Source organism: Syngnathoides biaculeatus, chromosome 15, assembly GCF_019802595.1.
Source record: "Syngnathoides biaculeatus isolate LvHL_M chromosome 15, ASM1980259v1, whole genome shotgun sequence".
In the NCBI taxonomy this organism is placed as follows: Eukaryota; Metazoa; Chordata; class Actinopteri; order Syngnathiformes; family Syngnathidae; genus Syngnathoides; species Syngnathoides biaculeatus.
In genome coordinates this window covers 18,534,237-18,549,077 of record NC_084654.1, presented here as the reverse complement: position 1 = coordinate 18,549,077, position 14,841 = coordinate 18,534,237, and the positions used below count along the sequence as shown (strand labels likewise).

Below are 14,841 nucleotides of genomic sequence, written 5' to 3'. Positions count from 1 at the left end.
AGGACCAGTTTAAGGTAAAATGCAATTATGTATATACAATATACATAAGTAAAGGGTTCCTGCTCCAGCTTCTATCATTTTTTCAGTCTGGAAATCATTCAAAAGATGATCATACCGGTATCGATTTGGAGAAGCAGCAAGTTAACGGGTTATACGTTGGTGGAGGGGGTAGAATTATCCCTGAGGTTAACTGGGTGACATGAGCCCATCAAATCAAATTAACTTGGACGCCCTCGCCCCAGTTAATCTCTTCAAAAAAAAAAAAAAAAGGATCCAATATACTACTATTTTCATATAGTCATTAAAAAAAACATCCAGAGATTCAACCTTGAGGAAACAATGTTGGATGACTCCCATAGAATGAAAAAAAGGTGGAGTTCTTGAGACATTTAACATTTTAAAAGTGGTTGTTCACACAACAAAATAACGGAACAAAAGCACTAATTTGCGAAGAAAAAAAAAAAAAAAGAAATTGACGATATTTAGACATTCGTCTCGTCTCACCCCCCAAGAGTGACTATTTGCTATCTTGGTAATTAACACAATGAAAATGAAATCTGTAAAACCTGGTTGGGCAATGTGAAAAGGGCTTGCAAATACATGTAATAAACACCCCCAAACGCAGTGTACATCCAGGGAAACAAACCTTCATGTAAGAATTGTTTTCACAAAAGCAGTGGACTTGGTCAATTAAATAAAACATTAAATTTGATTGCTGTTGTAACTGTTTGCATCAAGTGAAAGCTCAAAGAAGAAACTTTTACCTTACTGTTGTTTGGACAGCAATGATCAAAAACGACTTAGCACGCGAGCTTCCTCCCTTTAGGCGACTTCTAAAGACATGACAACATTCACCAGCAACAACAACAACCTAAGAAGACTCAGCCATCACATACAATGGAGTGCCATGTTGATAGCAAAGTGAGTGCTCTCTTAAAAATTGGTCTGCCACGCGTCCCGTCTGAACAAATGCGTCACAGGGAAAAAAGTTGCAAGAGGCATTTGATCAGTTAAGTGCAATCTGCAGATGGGTTATTATCCTTTAATATCTTCTGTCTCCTCCTATTTAAGGTGGACTTGACTCACTTGTGCACATACACAGATGGGCTTAGCTATTTTACCTACAATGCCAAGACAATTACCACACACGCACATTGTAATTGCTTCATTAACTAGGTCTGATCTAGAGTCCTTTGGCTGGATTTACATTGGATGTGCTGTACAATAACTTGGGTCCATAGTGCAAATTTGACATTGACATCTATTTCCAAGTGACCCGTATCCAATTTGGTTATGTTGACATTTACTGGATATCTGAAACGTGACGAAAATGTTACACACAATTTAGGTGGCCCGGACTAACTCTCCCACACTGGTTTAAATCCATGTTACTCAACTGCCAGGTATTGGCACCCCTTATTATAGGTGGCGTGCAAAAATTTTCCCCTTGACTCCTGTTCAAATCTCACCTTAGAAATGATAATGTCCAAATGCAAGGGCAATTATACAGCATGACGGGCGAATATTCGGGTTCAGACAGTGGACATATTAGGTCAAAGACAAGAAAGGGGACTGTCTTGTACCCTAACCACACGTCTAGTCTGGAAAGAAAAAAAAGTGCACCTCAGCTTCTGACTAGCAGACAAAATAAAATACTAAAATAAACCACGACTTTTTGGCATCCACTTACAGTACAGACCTAGCAATTACACATTTCACAACTATATCTGGCTTCCAGAGGGTAACCCTAAGTACAATGTTGCCTATGATGAAAACAAGTCTAACCCAGCTGGTTTGTGCTTTCGCTGTATTTTGCTGTAGCACAGGTCGAATGTTTTTGAAGATGCATGTTGGTATATCACTAATTGCCGTATATTGTCCAACTGAAAGTGTAAATGCAATGTGTTTGTTTGTGCTGCGCAAAGTCTTCAACATTCTTAAGGACATGACATCCTCTCACCTTAAAGAAAATTGACAAAGTGTGTACATATACAAAACAATACAGCTGGTCTGTGGTTTGCGAGGAAGTTTCCTTTTTGGGGCAGTGATGGAAGCCAAATCGTTTGTTTTGTACTGTCATCTATCACAAACCAAAATTATGGGTAAAGATAAATCGTCAAAGTAGTCAATTTGACAAAGGTGTATTATTTCAACAATTGTTTGTTGAAAAACTAAAGTGAAGACAGTTCTAACCCATTAAGGGATTTTCGTCTGTAGGAAAAAGAAACAAGCAATCGCGACGTCCCAAAAAAGTGCACATAACCGGATTTTGCCCTTCACCTTCATCTTTCGCCCCCATTTTGTAGCCGAACGGTTTTTCTATCTCTCACCATTGTTCTCCACTCGCTCGTGATTCAGTGCCTTCATGTCGTCTCCCCTCTCTCTCGCACACACAGGCGGCCGTGCAAGCTTCAGTGAACCCGCCTGCCGTCAGCCGGCGTGGCCCAGGAGCAACCAGCTGAATTATTGAGAGCATAAAAATGCTGCCGCTAATGGATCCTGAATAAACACGCTGGCTAAAGCTGCTGCCACGGCTTCCTGAGTTGCCACGGGGCATGAAGAGAACAATACAGCAGGGTTGAGGATGCGGATATAGGAGGTAACTGGCGGCCATGGTTTCATCAGAGACAGTCGTAATTATGTGACAGCTTCAAAGACTTGCTGTTTCACTGACAAAACCCCTCCTAAAAAACAGATCAAATAAAAATCTGGCAGACCTTTGAAAGTTTAAGCCAGTCTCATGTCACGAGTCAAGAGACGCTGTTGTCCAAATACTAATCCAGTCTAGACCAACATTTCCAGAATCGCAAAGTAACTTCAAATCACAGTATGATTCCAATATTACACAGACGATGTCATGATACAGTGGTTGAACATTATCTAGTGAAAAAGGTCAGTAGTAACTGCCGTGATTACAGTTTGCAGTTGACAGATTGGGTTTTGCTTGGTTTTCAAAGTAAGACACTTGCAATTCAGCAATTATCATACTCAAAATGATAATTGTAATTCTTAGTGCTTAGTTTTGATGTAAATATAAAGCTGGAAAGGATCTTGGCTCCCAGTAATTCTTGTAGAATTTTATAGAAGGCCTAACGTGACTCCCGAAATTCATACAGATCATACACCAAAATCGTAAGACACAGAAAGGCAACGAGAGTTCATTTAATTAGATAAGACAGGGATCCAGGAATGTGGTGCACACTGGGAATTCTGTACGCGCCAGAACATGTTCACTCCTCTCAAACTACTTGTGGATCTAATTGTAACGAGAAAGCAGAGTGCCCTTATTGTCTCCTCTTCTAATGAACATACTCCAAGGGAAATGAGCAGGGAGAGCGAATTTAAAATAAGAATGGGAAGGTTTCATGAAAATAAAAGAACAAGGGAGCAAGAGAAAAATATGTTTGCCGGGAGCTTCTAAGATTGTGACTCAGCCTAAAATGTGCTCATCAGCAAGCATGAATTGTTTGTGTAACGATGCACTGTGGACTTTGTGTGTAGAGATAAGTTGTATTCCCACAAAGAAAAAGGATCAAATACATTCTTTTATGTAAGTGTTAATACAATATAAAATTCCTGGCTGACAGCAGCAGACCAAACAAAAAAGACAGATAAAAATGAAGGTGACTTCCAGAATGGACACACCTGATCATAGCAGGATATTTACTAATCCCACGCAAAGATTATTTTTTTTTTCCCCCCCCATCACAAATACTGACATGCCTCCTTCTAATAAATGGAAATGATGCTGGTGCCACAGCTATATGATGAGATATTGTCAGGTCATTTGCTTCAGGTCTAAGAAGTAGGGCACATTATTTTTTTTAGAAAAAATTGTGAGGAAATGCTCTAGGAGAGGTAGTCCCCCAAAATCTGAGGAACATTTTACATCTTGCAGTTTGTCAATCACGCCCTTCCCCTATAATCCGTGTACTCAGCATTAAAACTAGATTTTGTAACTATTTTCTTTACAAATTTATACAAGGCATTTCTATAGAAGCTCCACTGGAGATGGCACAATGCTGATTAAACCTATCAGCTTCTCAAACACTGGTGACATTCTTGCTCAGGCCCACTTGGTGGTGCACCCAAAATGACTTACTGGAATTTGTGAGTTTTACTTAGTATCGAGGATTGCCACTTGTTTCCCATTTCTATAAAGAACAGCAGAAACTGCTGTCTAAAAGTTTGTTCTGGTGTAAATGTCACTAATCAGTTTCCCCCAAACTTTGTAATGATAGGACTTAATAAATATAAATCGTAAGAAGAAGCATTATGTCCAGCACTGGGATGCAAAGACGTAAGGAGACATGGCATTAGCCTTTTCTGCCTCCGACCTCAACTCGGTGGCTCCAGAAATAGAGGCTGCCCCTGGCCTTGGCCGTCTGCCTGCTTGCCTTACTATACTACTGCCTCCTTTACTTTCCACTGCACAGTTTTGCAAACAGATCACATGTCAGCATCCAGCCATCAGGCATCCAAATGCGGAGTGGAGTTTCCACACAGCGACGAGGATGCTTTCGTGTGAGAGACCGGGGTAACTTTGAAATTATTGCATCATACCTCAAAGAATAGTGACCTCAAGCGCCCGTACACAGCAATAATTAAAGCGATGTAAAAAAAAAAAATAAGTCATATCAGTTGCGACACAGTGTACAATGAAACAATGGGGACAAAATACACTGTACCACTATGTGCTTACCTTCTTTTTGTCTCTCATGGAGCTCTTGCCTCGCACCATGATTTTACATCCCGTCTCTGCTTCCAACTGTTTGGCTGTGAGTCCCCGCGGACCGAGGATTCTACCCACAAAGTTATACTGCAAAAGAAACAGAGTGGGAGAGAGCAAAATAAGCACAATGTATAAAAATATGGAACACATTTCAGAAACAGCAAGCAAAAAGATAACTAATCACAGTTCAGTACATGTAGAATGTTCTACACAGGGAAATACGTTCCAGATCCACTCTGAACAGGAGAATCCGCAAAAATCAGCCACAGTATAACATTTTTTAAAACTATTTCCTTCCTCCCCCAAGTGCTTTCAAATAATTAAAAAGTGCTTTTAAGACAGTAAATATATTCAAACACATACAAATGGAAGCAAATGTATAAAAACTATATATTGTGGTGTCTGTTTTACATAACTGCCTCTCGAAGGTGGGGGTCGTGTGAAGTCGGTGAGTCTGCGTGAGGGTCTGGATTTGCGCTGTGGCTGACAGAAGCTCCTGTGTGAGTATGCTAAACGATGTATGGAACTATGCACAATGAACGTTTGCAAAGTGGTAACGCTCACTTACAGCCGTACTTACGGTTTTTTTATTTGATTCTTTTTATGTTGCCTGGAAGTGTTTTTCATACAAATATGTATTTATTATTGTTACCATTTGTTAGCAATATATGATACAATGTTCCACATACAAATTAGACGACGTCACAGCCAAAGGAACAGAACTTAGTCAAAAACCGAGAACCGCATGTACATTAATTTAAAAAAACGCAGAACATAAATTCGAGAAAAGGTGACCAAAATTCTTTCACAGTGATAAAGTGGGATATTGCCACAATCATCGGGGAAAGTGTCAGATGTTACTTTTACATCCAAGTTACAGCATTGTGGAATTCCCTTAACCACAAGCAACATCCAGCATCTGCCGTGTCGGCTTTGTCACCCGTTTAGCGGGAAAATGTCAGCTCTTACGGGCAGCGTAAAGGGGGCTTGTGACCGAAAACTGCCTCGGTATTGTTGCTGGAGAAGAGTTTGGAGGTTAGGTGATGTTGCGTGCAAATAAAACGTCTTATCAAGGGCTCCACTTGTTTTTTGAATTGCTTTGTGACTGTACTAAAAGGAAAAGGGATAAACGGAGATAATCCCCTCCACTTGGAACTGCCTTCCAATGGGATAAAGGGAGAATGTGTTGAAATAATCCAACAGGGTTCTCTTCCAAAATTAAACGGAAAGAAAGGGGTGGCAGGGTGGGGTGGGGTACGATGTGATGCATAAAGATAAGATTAAAATTACGAGATGTGAGACACACATGTTCGAATGTGATATTGCTTTTAGCACAAGGGCGGCGTGAGTAGTGCAAGTTTGGCATGGCAAAGATGCCACTGTTCATCTCTTCAACTACGACGATGGGCCTTGACACAGACGCATTAAAATCGTAAAACACAAGTCACATGCGCTTACTCACTCCGCTGCACCAGTGCCTCTGCAAAGTATGAGAGGGCCATCAACGAAGTCACGTTTAATTACACGGGGATTACAGATTTAAAAGGAGCATGTAAACAAATACAAGGACAGGGGGACAGTCAGAAACTTCAGGCTGCCATTTTGAATGCCTCTGGCTGGAAAGACCCTCCCTACGGTTGAACACATTCCCCCTATTTCAATCATCGCGGTGACTAATATAATGGGATATTTATGAGCGGAACTGCCTGCTGCAGGATGCATGGGGACGCAGCCGACAATGTACAACGCCCCCCCCAACTGGAGTGTTTGCAAGAAACAAAACATGACTCAAACACCACGAGAGATCTTGTTGGATCATTAAATTACCACAAGCATGAGTTGATTCTTTTGGTTGAGTGACATAAATGCATTGCAAAGGACTCTTTGTTGACAGTTTATAAATTAAAAATGTAAATTGTTCTTTGTTTTACACGTAAATTTCACAGGCCACGCAAGAACATGCATGTCAATGTGATCATGGTTTCCTACAAGAGATCGACAGTTACAAGTTGTTCATGCACATTAAACTTGTAACGATGTACAGTAGGTTAATAAGCAAATTGCAAATTCATTAGCAAATTAACATGTTACGTTGAAATTGGCATAATTTAGATTATAATCGTTAAATTAGTCACCCAGTTTTGGACATCATAGACAGATTACTGGAAGTGAACTGTCATTGTCAACTGGCTGCTCAAAAACATCACATTTCTTGTGAAAGGATTTCAATACAAATTAAATGGTACTCAAATGTTGTCTTCACCGTCAAATGAGTTTTCCCCCACGAAGGTTTGTTCTGAATCAGAAATACAGTACACATTTTGAAGGACAGTTCTGGTTGCCCTCAAAGGTACTTGTAAAGAAAAAAAAAAAAAAAAAAAGTTATGAAACATATTTTGATTACTTGTTGGGCAACATGGTTTTATCTTAGTTTTATAACATTGGAAAGCCATTCGGCTTTTGTCCTGATGTTTGATGTCGACACGTTCTGGTTGGAATTTGAGATTCTCATTAGAAACATGGAATTGCAAAAGCTGTATTTGGTTGATGTTTAGCGCCATATTAACAATACATGGAGGACCGCAGATATCATTTATTAACGTCAAACGTCAACGTCGGTGGACAGGAAGTAATGAGATTTCGTATCCGTTCGTGATAAAACAAATTTCCTTGTAGGAGGCAAGTGGCTACAATGGATAGGAAATCGTTTTTTTAAAAACATGAATACATTTATTACTTATTGGAACCACACTTGCAGAGCACAATATAGATAAACCACGTATACGTTAAGAGGACCATCAACTGCAAAGAGTTCAATAAAAGAACGTGCCAAGAACCAAAGTCACAGCGAAAGGGCAATTCAATATTTTATTATAGCGGCTCCTCTCACTCCCAGTGACACCCGCCGCTCTCCGAGGACACGGATATGTTGATGACAATTGTACTTGACAGAAAGCCCGCCGCTCTCATTAACATATTCATGAATGAGAGGAGCCGAGACAAATAAAGAGTGAAAAGGTTAAGCAGTGGATGACATGCAAGTGCTAAGGTAAAAGACACTAATATCTTTGTCACAAGCAGTGGAGAGCTGTTGGAAAGGGGGCGGGGGGAATTAGGAAAGAAAGAAAAAGGAAGGCAGGAAGGAAGGTGGGGGGGGGTGGGGGGGGAGAAAGGCCAAAACCACCTCTGCATTCTTTCTGGCGGGTGTGGGCCAGTGTGTCACGTGTGTTTTTATGAAAACATATACTTGCTTGAGACAATCCAACCGGATGGAGGACGAAAAGAGCCCACAAATGATAGATTCAGCTAGGATCATCTGAAAAATAATTTTAGAACACCCTCAATCAATCTTTGTGATGGAATAAAACGGAATGTATCCTTCAAAGATCAGTCTCCCCAAACTAAAGCCTTGACAATTTGCAAAAAAATTGTGCTTTCCACTACATAAAAAAAAGAAAAAAAAAAGAAAGACGACATTGAAGAAGCTTCTTCTTCCTTGTCAGGAATTCCGCTCATACCAAGCAGAAGAAATAATAAAGGATGTAGCTTCCTCTTTATTAAATAACTCATCCTGCTGCCTTCGGATCATATAAAAAAGTTAATTGGCTGTTTACACTCCGACTGTTAAATGATTTTGCTCCTAAATATCAGAAAAATAGAAGCGTAATAGAAACAGTCACAGATGTGCCATACCAAGGAACAATTTTGCTCAGTGCCCATTTTTTTGGTGCCCAGGTGTCTCCATAGTAGCACTGCAACTAATAATTATTTTGATAATCAGTTGATTATTTTTGTTATTAAGTGATGAACTGGTTAGAAACATGCGGATTTCCATTACTTTCTTCAAAAACAGTACAATATTCCAAACTCGTAGTCCAGTTTAATATAGAAGAAGCCTTTTTCCAACAAGGTGAAATGTCTTCAACGAATACGAACAGTTCAGTTACCTTGATTCAACCTTTGCAGATCAGCATGATCTGGATGAGTGACAATCTGCACATAAAGTCTGCTTGGTATTAAGCCGTTTAACCGCAATCAATGTCAGACTTCAAGTAAAAATAATGCGTTTTCATGTCCAGTTATAGTGTAGTACTTAGAGCAATACAGCAATTACCACAACTTTAGGGATGCATGTTTTATTGGACTGCTAATTATCAACCTTATACCAACAGCTGTATCATTTGTAGCCGCGCTGGTCTCCACTTGCCAGTGGCCAGCAGACCAAACGGCTGACATTGTATAGGCTCGTGACAGTCAAGGATATTTTTACAAATATTCTTCGCATACAACACCAAAAATATCCAATACCTGCAGGAAATGTGCATACACTACACTCACTTGCAAGCTCTTGCCGTAATTACAATAATCGAGTGACTGAGTTCATTACCATGATAGTCACGGCAAGACCTAGTGGCCTACGAAGCAGTGGACTCCCTTACCAGCTTGAGCCAACAGTGGAACAAGTAGGAGTGGTTTGGTCGCAGGCGGAAGCACAGTTCCGTAAGGAAAAGACAACTAACCACTGCAAACGGGGTTCCTACCCATCTTTATTTACAACGTCTGATCGCTGGTCAACAAATGAGATCGACAAATGGAATTAGCTTAAAAAACGATGATCTTCCTTCACTCTAGCGCCCTCTACTAATGACTCACGTCACAACACCAGCTTGCTCAGCACCAACACTCCTCTTTGATGAGCCACAAATTCTTGGCTAAATCTCTAAATAAAGATTGAAATGAATGACTGCCTGTTCTTATATCGTGGAAAAAAAAAACCAAAGTTGAACCTGTGTATTATTTATCGTAATATTCATTGTAGGTACATTAATACACAGCATTTAATCTAAATCTTATTGTACTATATGTAGTGACAAAAAATATACAACTAGTTTAAAAAATATACATACATTACACATAGGTAGGTGGCCCTACTACAGCTTTCCATGAGTTTAGGGGTCCTTTGTCGGGAAATTGTTAAAGACCACTTAAATAAACCATTTAAAACATAGTACCGGTTATGGGTTTCAGATTAGAGGAGTCAGCAATTATCGGTTATGGGTGTCGGTGGTGGTTGTGGGGGGTTTTCATGCATCTCTGGCTGGCAATTACATTAGTCCGTGTGAAAAATTATCCCCTTGAAGCTCTGAGGCAGTGATTAATTACTGATACCACCTATTTATCTAGAGGGGTAAAAAGAAAAAAAAAAGTATTTGAGTAGAGGCAAGTGACAGACACCTGGGGATGAATTGATCCACCGTGTGTCTATTCTAGCAAAGGCCCCTACTTGAGGAAATACATCAAACCAAAGTAAACGATTCTCATAGTAACTTAGTTACATGTAGAGTTTCCCTCCCCCACCTTCTATTTATATTTATTTATTAAATTACATGGAAATGTTGTTAAAAGCAATAGGTGGCACAACGGCAGTCATTTAAGGACACCAGAAACATTTGTTAAAAATTCATGAAAGGAAATTGAAGAAAAATGGGATTGTATACAAGCATATCCTAAATTGTGTGGTGCAATTGACAGGTGACCAGTCAAGGGGTAAACCCCGCCTCTTGTCTTCAGTCAGTTGGGACAAAAAAACAAAACAAAAAAAAAAAAAAAAAAAAAAAGACGGGAGGTTGTGTTCACCAGCCTTACTTGCTGTGTCCCAGCTACCAACTACCGGGGACAAATTCCTTGTGTCTTTTACATACTTGCACAATAAAGCGGATTCTGCTAATATCACACTGGAATATCCCCTCATGTGGAGTTTTCCAAAAAGTCTGGTTTCAGTGCCCTAAAATTCAGTTCGCACAGCACCGGGATCTTAGTGGACCAACACTCCCATGTGCTTTATCGTAAGTTCAAAGTTTTCAACATACAAATACAGAAAAGCGCCTTGGTGTGCGTCAAAAAAATGTGGGTGTGAGTGTGAGACAGTCAGACAACACACACCAGCACACAAAACCTCCTTCAGGACAAGGGCTTACAATGACATTAAAGGGACTTTTTTTTTTTTTTTGGAACCCCAGTTACCGCTACACCACAGGTGGGTTATGTTGTGTGCATATCTATGCTCGTGCCCCTGTGTGTTTGTATATGAAACCACAATGTGGTGTGGATTCTTGCAGACATCCACGGCAGACTGTCACTTGCGGATGTGTGTGATGAAACAATAGCCGTCGCACCAACAATGTCCGGAGAAGCAGGACAATTGTTGCGTTTGTTTGTGGCGGTGTGGAGACAGGAAATGAGATCAAGCTGAGGGCTCTGGGTGTGTGCGTATAAGGCTTAAGGGGCTGTGCGGAGAATACCAATGTCATATTAGCTGGCCTTGTGGGTTTATGGAAATGAGGACCGCTTCATCAATGTATCAGAGCAAAAGGTAGGACTGACACTTATTCCTGAAAACGCCACCTCTCTTCCTTGTTTTCTGATTTCTTAAATAGGGCTGCAGCTATTGAACATTTTTAGAATCAAGTATTCTATCAATTATCCATAAAACAAGATTTTGCATCATTACAGAAAAATTATTAATCGTATTAATTTCCTGCAGGAACTGAGCAAGAGTACCCAGAGTCATTAGGTTGCTCACACGCCACCTGCTGGCTGCCTGCCCTTGGTCGAGGTTCATCTTTTGAGACCTGAAACTGAAAATGCACAGCGACAGGCACATTTCAACAGAACAGAGGGGTAAATGGAGATGAAACGTGGTAAAAAAAACTGCAGCACTGTGACCTACAGGAAAGGTCTAAGGACACGAGGGCCCGTGTGATCGCAGAAGGTAAATTGTTTTGATTCCAACGGTGACATTTTCGCCGGAAAACCCTGTAGACTTCAAAGCTCGCTTTTTTAGCACATCCAGCATTTAGCACCTAATCCGTGGCCTCCTTTGATAATTCTGTTTGGATTTATTGTGGTGTTTCAGGCAGAGTGGAAATAGGCAGGAAAAAATGGAAAGCGTTCAAGATTGACATCGGCTCAGGGTTCAGAGCGAAGAAGCGAGCAGCGTTCACCCGCTTACCAAACTTTGACACGCACGCGAAAGGAAGAGTGGAAAAAAATAAGGAAAGAGAACCAATGAACCTTTCAAAAGTAAAACGTGTTAGACTTTTTTTATTTGTCTTTGGAAGCTGCACATATGCTGGAATATGACTTTAGCGATAAAGGTGTTAGAAGCTTGGGCATGGAGTGGACAGCCATCTTACAGTCTTGTCATGCCCATTTATAGATACTGCTCATCTCCAGAAATCTTCATCAGGAGTGACCAATCTCTTTCTGTGTATAAATTGCTCAATTTAGGCTCCGGTTTAGACATGGAATCACCTTGGATCAAAAGTGAGTCGACTATCCAGATCATTCTATCCAAGGCGAGTGAAAGACCAATTACACCTTGTATTGGTGGCCAGTGATTGTGAATAGGTTATTGCAGCTGCATGAAAGTCAACTATCCGCCATGGATATTGCGCAGCCTCTCTGGCATTGTGCAGAGGTGAGATGTTAGGCAGTACATTTGGAACCTGGTAATGACTTAAGGGGGGTCAGGGGGATAGCAGGTGCCAGTATGATAAGAGATGACAACCCCCATGAGAACGAGCTTAATGACTTTCCCTTTCTTGGGATGTGGCTGAGTAATTTCGCAGCGGAGACCCAACAAGGTGCAGGACATCCAGTTCACCCCCACCTACTTTGTGCAATGCAGTAGAAGTGAAGATTTTTGAGGTGCTCTATCTGACTTTCGACAATCTAAACACTTACAGACCACTTAGATGTAGTACAACTCTAGTTCTCTCAATTGCTGAAGACTGTATGTTAGAATTATTAACAGCATGGTATGTATTTAAACTGAAATGTTGTCCGACAACCTTTTGTTAGAAAAACCAAATACACAATGTCATTGGTAGTGTCGCACAACATAAAAATTCTAATTTTGATTCTTGTTAAAAGTACAGTGGACCCCTCCTGTTCGAGGGGGGTTTGGGCTCACACCAGACCGCAAATAGCAAAAAAAATAGCTACACTTGGTGTTATCCTTTGAATATATTTATTTTTAAAGTGTAGAGGTTTTTCCATAGAAATGTCATGATGAATTTTCCTACTCGGATAATGTATGTTCTCCTGATATTTGTCATCAAATTTGAATGTTTTTTGGGGGCAAGCAATAAACCCTGGGATATGGATAGGCTCCAAAGGATGCAAGCATTAAATTGGGGCTTTTATTAGTGTCTTATTTTCACCATTTGGATAATTTAGTAAAGATGTCACCCCTTCAAGTGCACTCAGTTATTTGCTGCTCACTACTATGAAGGTGATCAGTGGATGTATAATGTAAATGCAAAGGAGTAAACGCAATGAAGTCTGCACAGTATTTTGAACCAAGGCGACCTGCCTTCAATCCAACTGGACATTCAGTGATCGGTGAATATACAAAAAGGGAATAAACAGGTGCCATATTTAAAGATGCCCATCCTGTCTGATGCCTGAAGGTCAATGTAAATGGCGTGCCAATCTGTCATCCGCTTTGCCCGTGTGCACGCGAGCGTGCGCTTGGAAGAGAAGCGGAACCACAGCACAAGATAGCATTTAATTGAAGGTGGACGCTATCAGATAGCCTATGACTGAGCTGTCACTCAAGATGCGGTCGCCACGGTGATGCTCGACAGAGCTCTGTGCATTGCTAACGCCACTGGCAAATGGCTGCATTTTAAGTATGCCAGATGACAGAGATTCATGACTAGACACACACAGGAAGACTAGGACAATTACGTACAATTAAATGCCATCCAGGTGGGAAGCACAATTTTATATTACAGTCAAATCCCCAAATTTTGTATTTTACTAAAACTAAGTACTATCAAATTAATTGACCAATTCCAGGCTCAGGATGTTTAAAACATCTGGTCGAAAACAAAAAAGTATAAAATAGAAGTTAATTATTGAATAAAAAAATAAATAAAAAGGCCTACATTCAACTAGCTTCAGGGACGAATGTGGGAATTGCACCAGTTGTCAATACTGCATAAGTCAATAACCACTAATACGCCACAGATGCCATGTCACTTGAAAAAATGGGTAGAAAACTTTAAAAATACATTAATGTATTGAATATTTAGAGTATAAGAAAACCTATATTCATCTGACAATTGGGAATTTTGATCATTTCAGCAGTAATAGTGGAAACAGGAAACTCTAATTGAGCATTCGAGAAGTCATTTGGTGGCAAATACAACCACCAGTACAAGGTTGACGTAATAAATGGAAAAATATTGAAGCTATTTAACACTTTTTTTGAAATGATTATATTATGAAACCAAACAGAAGGGAGAATTGTTTTTACCCTACTAAATAAAGTATTGAGTGTCCCAACTCAACTGCATTTTCAATGTACTGTATTTGTCTAATTCTAATTTGTTGTTATGGGGAACCACAGCCTTCCTTTCCTATTTTGCATTTTGAGGCTTTTATCTCATTTCCCTGGTGGGATCGAGATTTGCTGACATTTTGTGTGATATCACAGGCAGGGATGGTTTTGTGGACGTTAGATCATATTTTCACAGAAAATGCATTTTGGCCTGTAAATATTTCAGATTTTTCAACATATAATGTAGAATTCCTGTTCGGCACTCATGCCCTAGTACGACATTGGAAAAGCAATGACAATAAAGCTTTAACTTCGGGTGAGTGAGACATCATAAATTGGCATATTCATTCCCAAGTGTTTTCCCCCTAACAGGCCTTTAAGGTTAGGGAGAAATCTGGTGAATCAGATGGAAATTTGAGAGAGAAAAAAATTCCTCAAGCACTAGCCAGATGGAAATGACAATTTTCTGATTTTGCACCACCATTTCTGGCCGCTTTTAATCCAGATATTAAACAAAACAAAAAAATACAACACTGTACACGACTAGTGCACATGTGGAAGCTCAAGTTTTTTTTCCCTTCTAAGAATAGAGACTATAATTCCATTAAGACCCACCGCTGATTTCCCCTGGTCCCAATCACCACACCTATTTATAACAAAGCTATCTGTCATTTTCTGTTCTTGCAGACGTAACGACCACATGTGAGACCTAAAATAACAGTGATAAAATATGAGTTATACGTGTGCCATTCCTGCCAAG

General features: G+C 40.1%; 1 protein-coding gene across 6 annotated transcripts in view; it reads right to left on the bottom strand.

The window, feature by feature from the left end:
• The window catches only part of qkia (QKI, KH domain containing, RNA binding a), a 76,237-nt gene that overhangs the window by 33,359 nt on the left and 28,037 nt on the right, over positions 1-14,841 (bottom strand). For all 6 annotated transcript variants that reach the window (XM_061843590.1, XM_061843592.1, XM_061843589.1 and 3 more), the window contains exon 3: positions 4,703-4,819. In XM_061843590.1, coding sequence (XP_061699574.1) covers positions 4,703-4,819 — 117 coding nt within the window. The remainder of the gene's footprint in view (positions 1-4,702; positions 4,820-14,841) is intronic.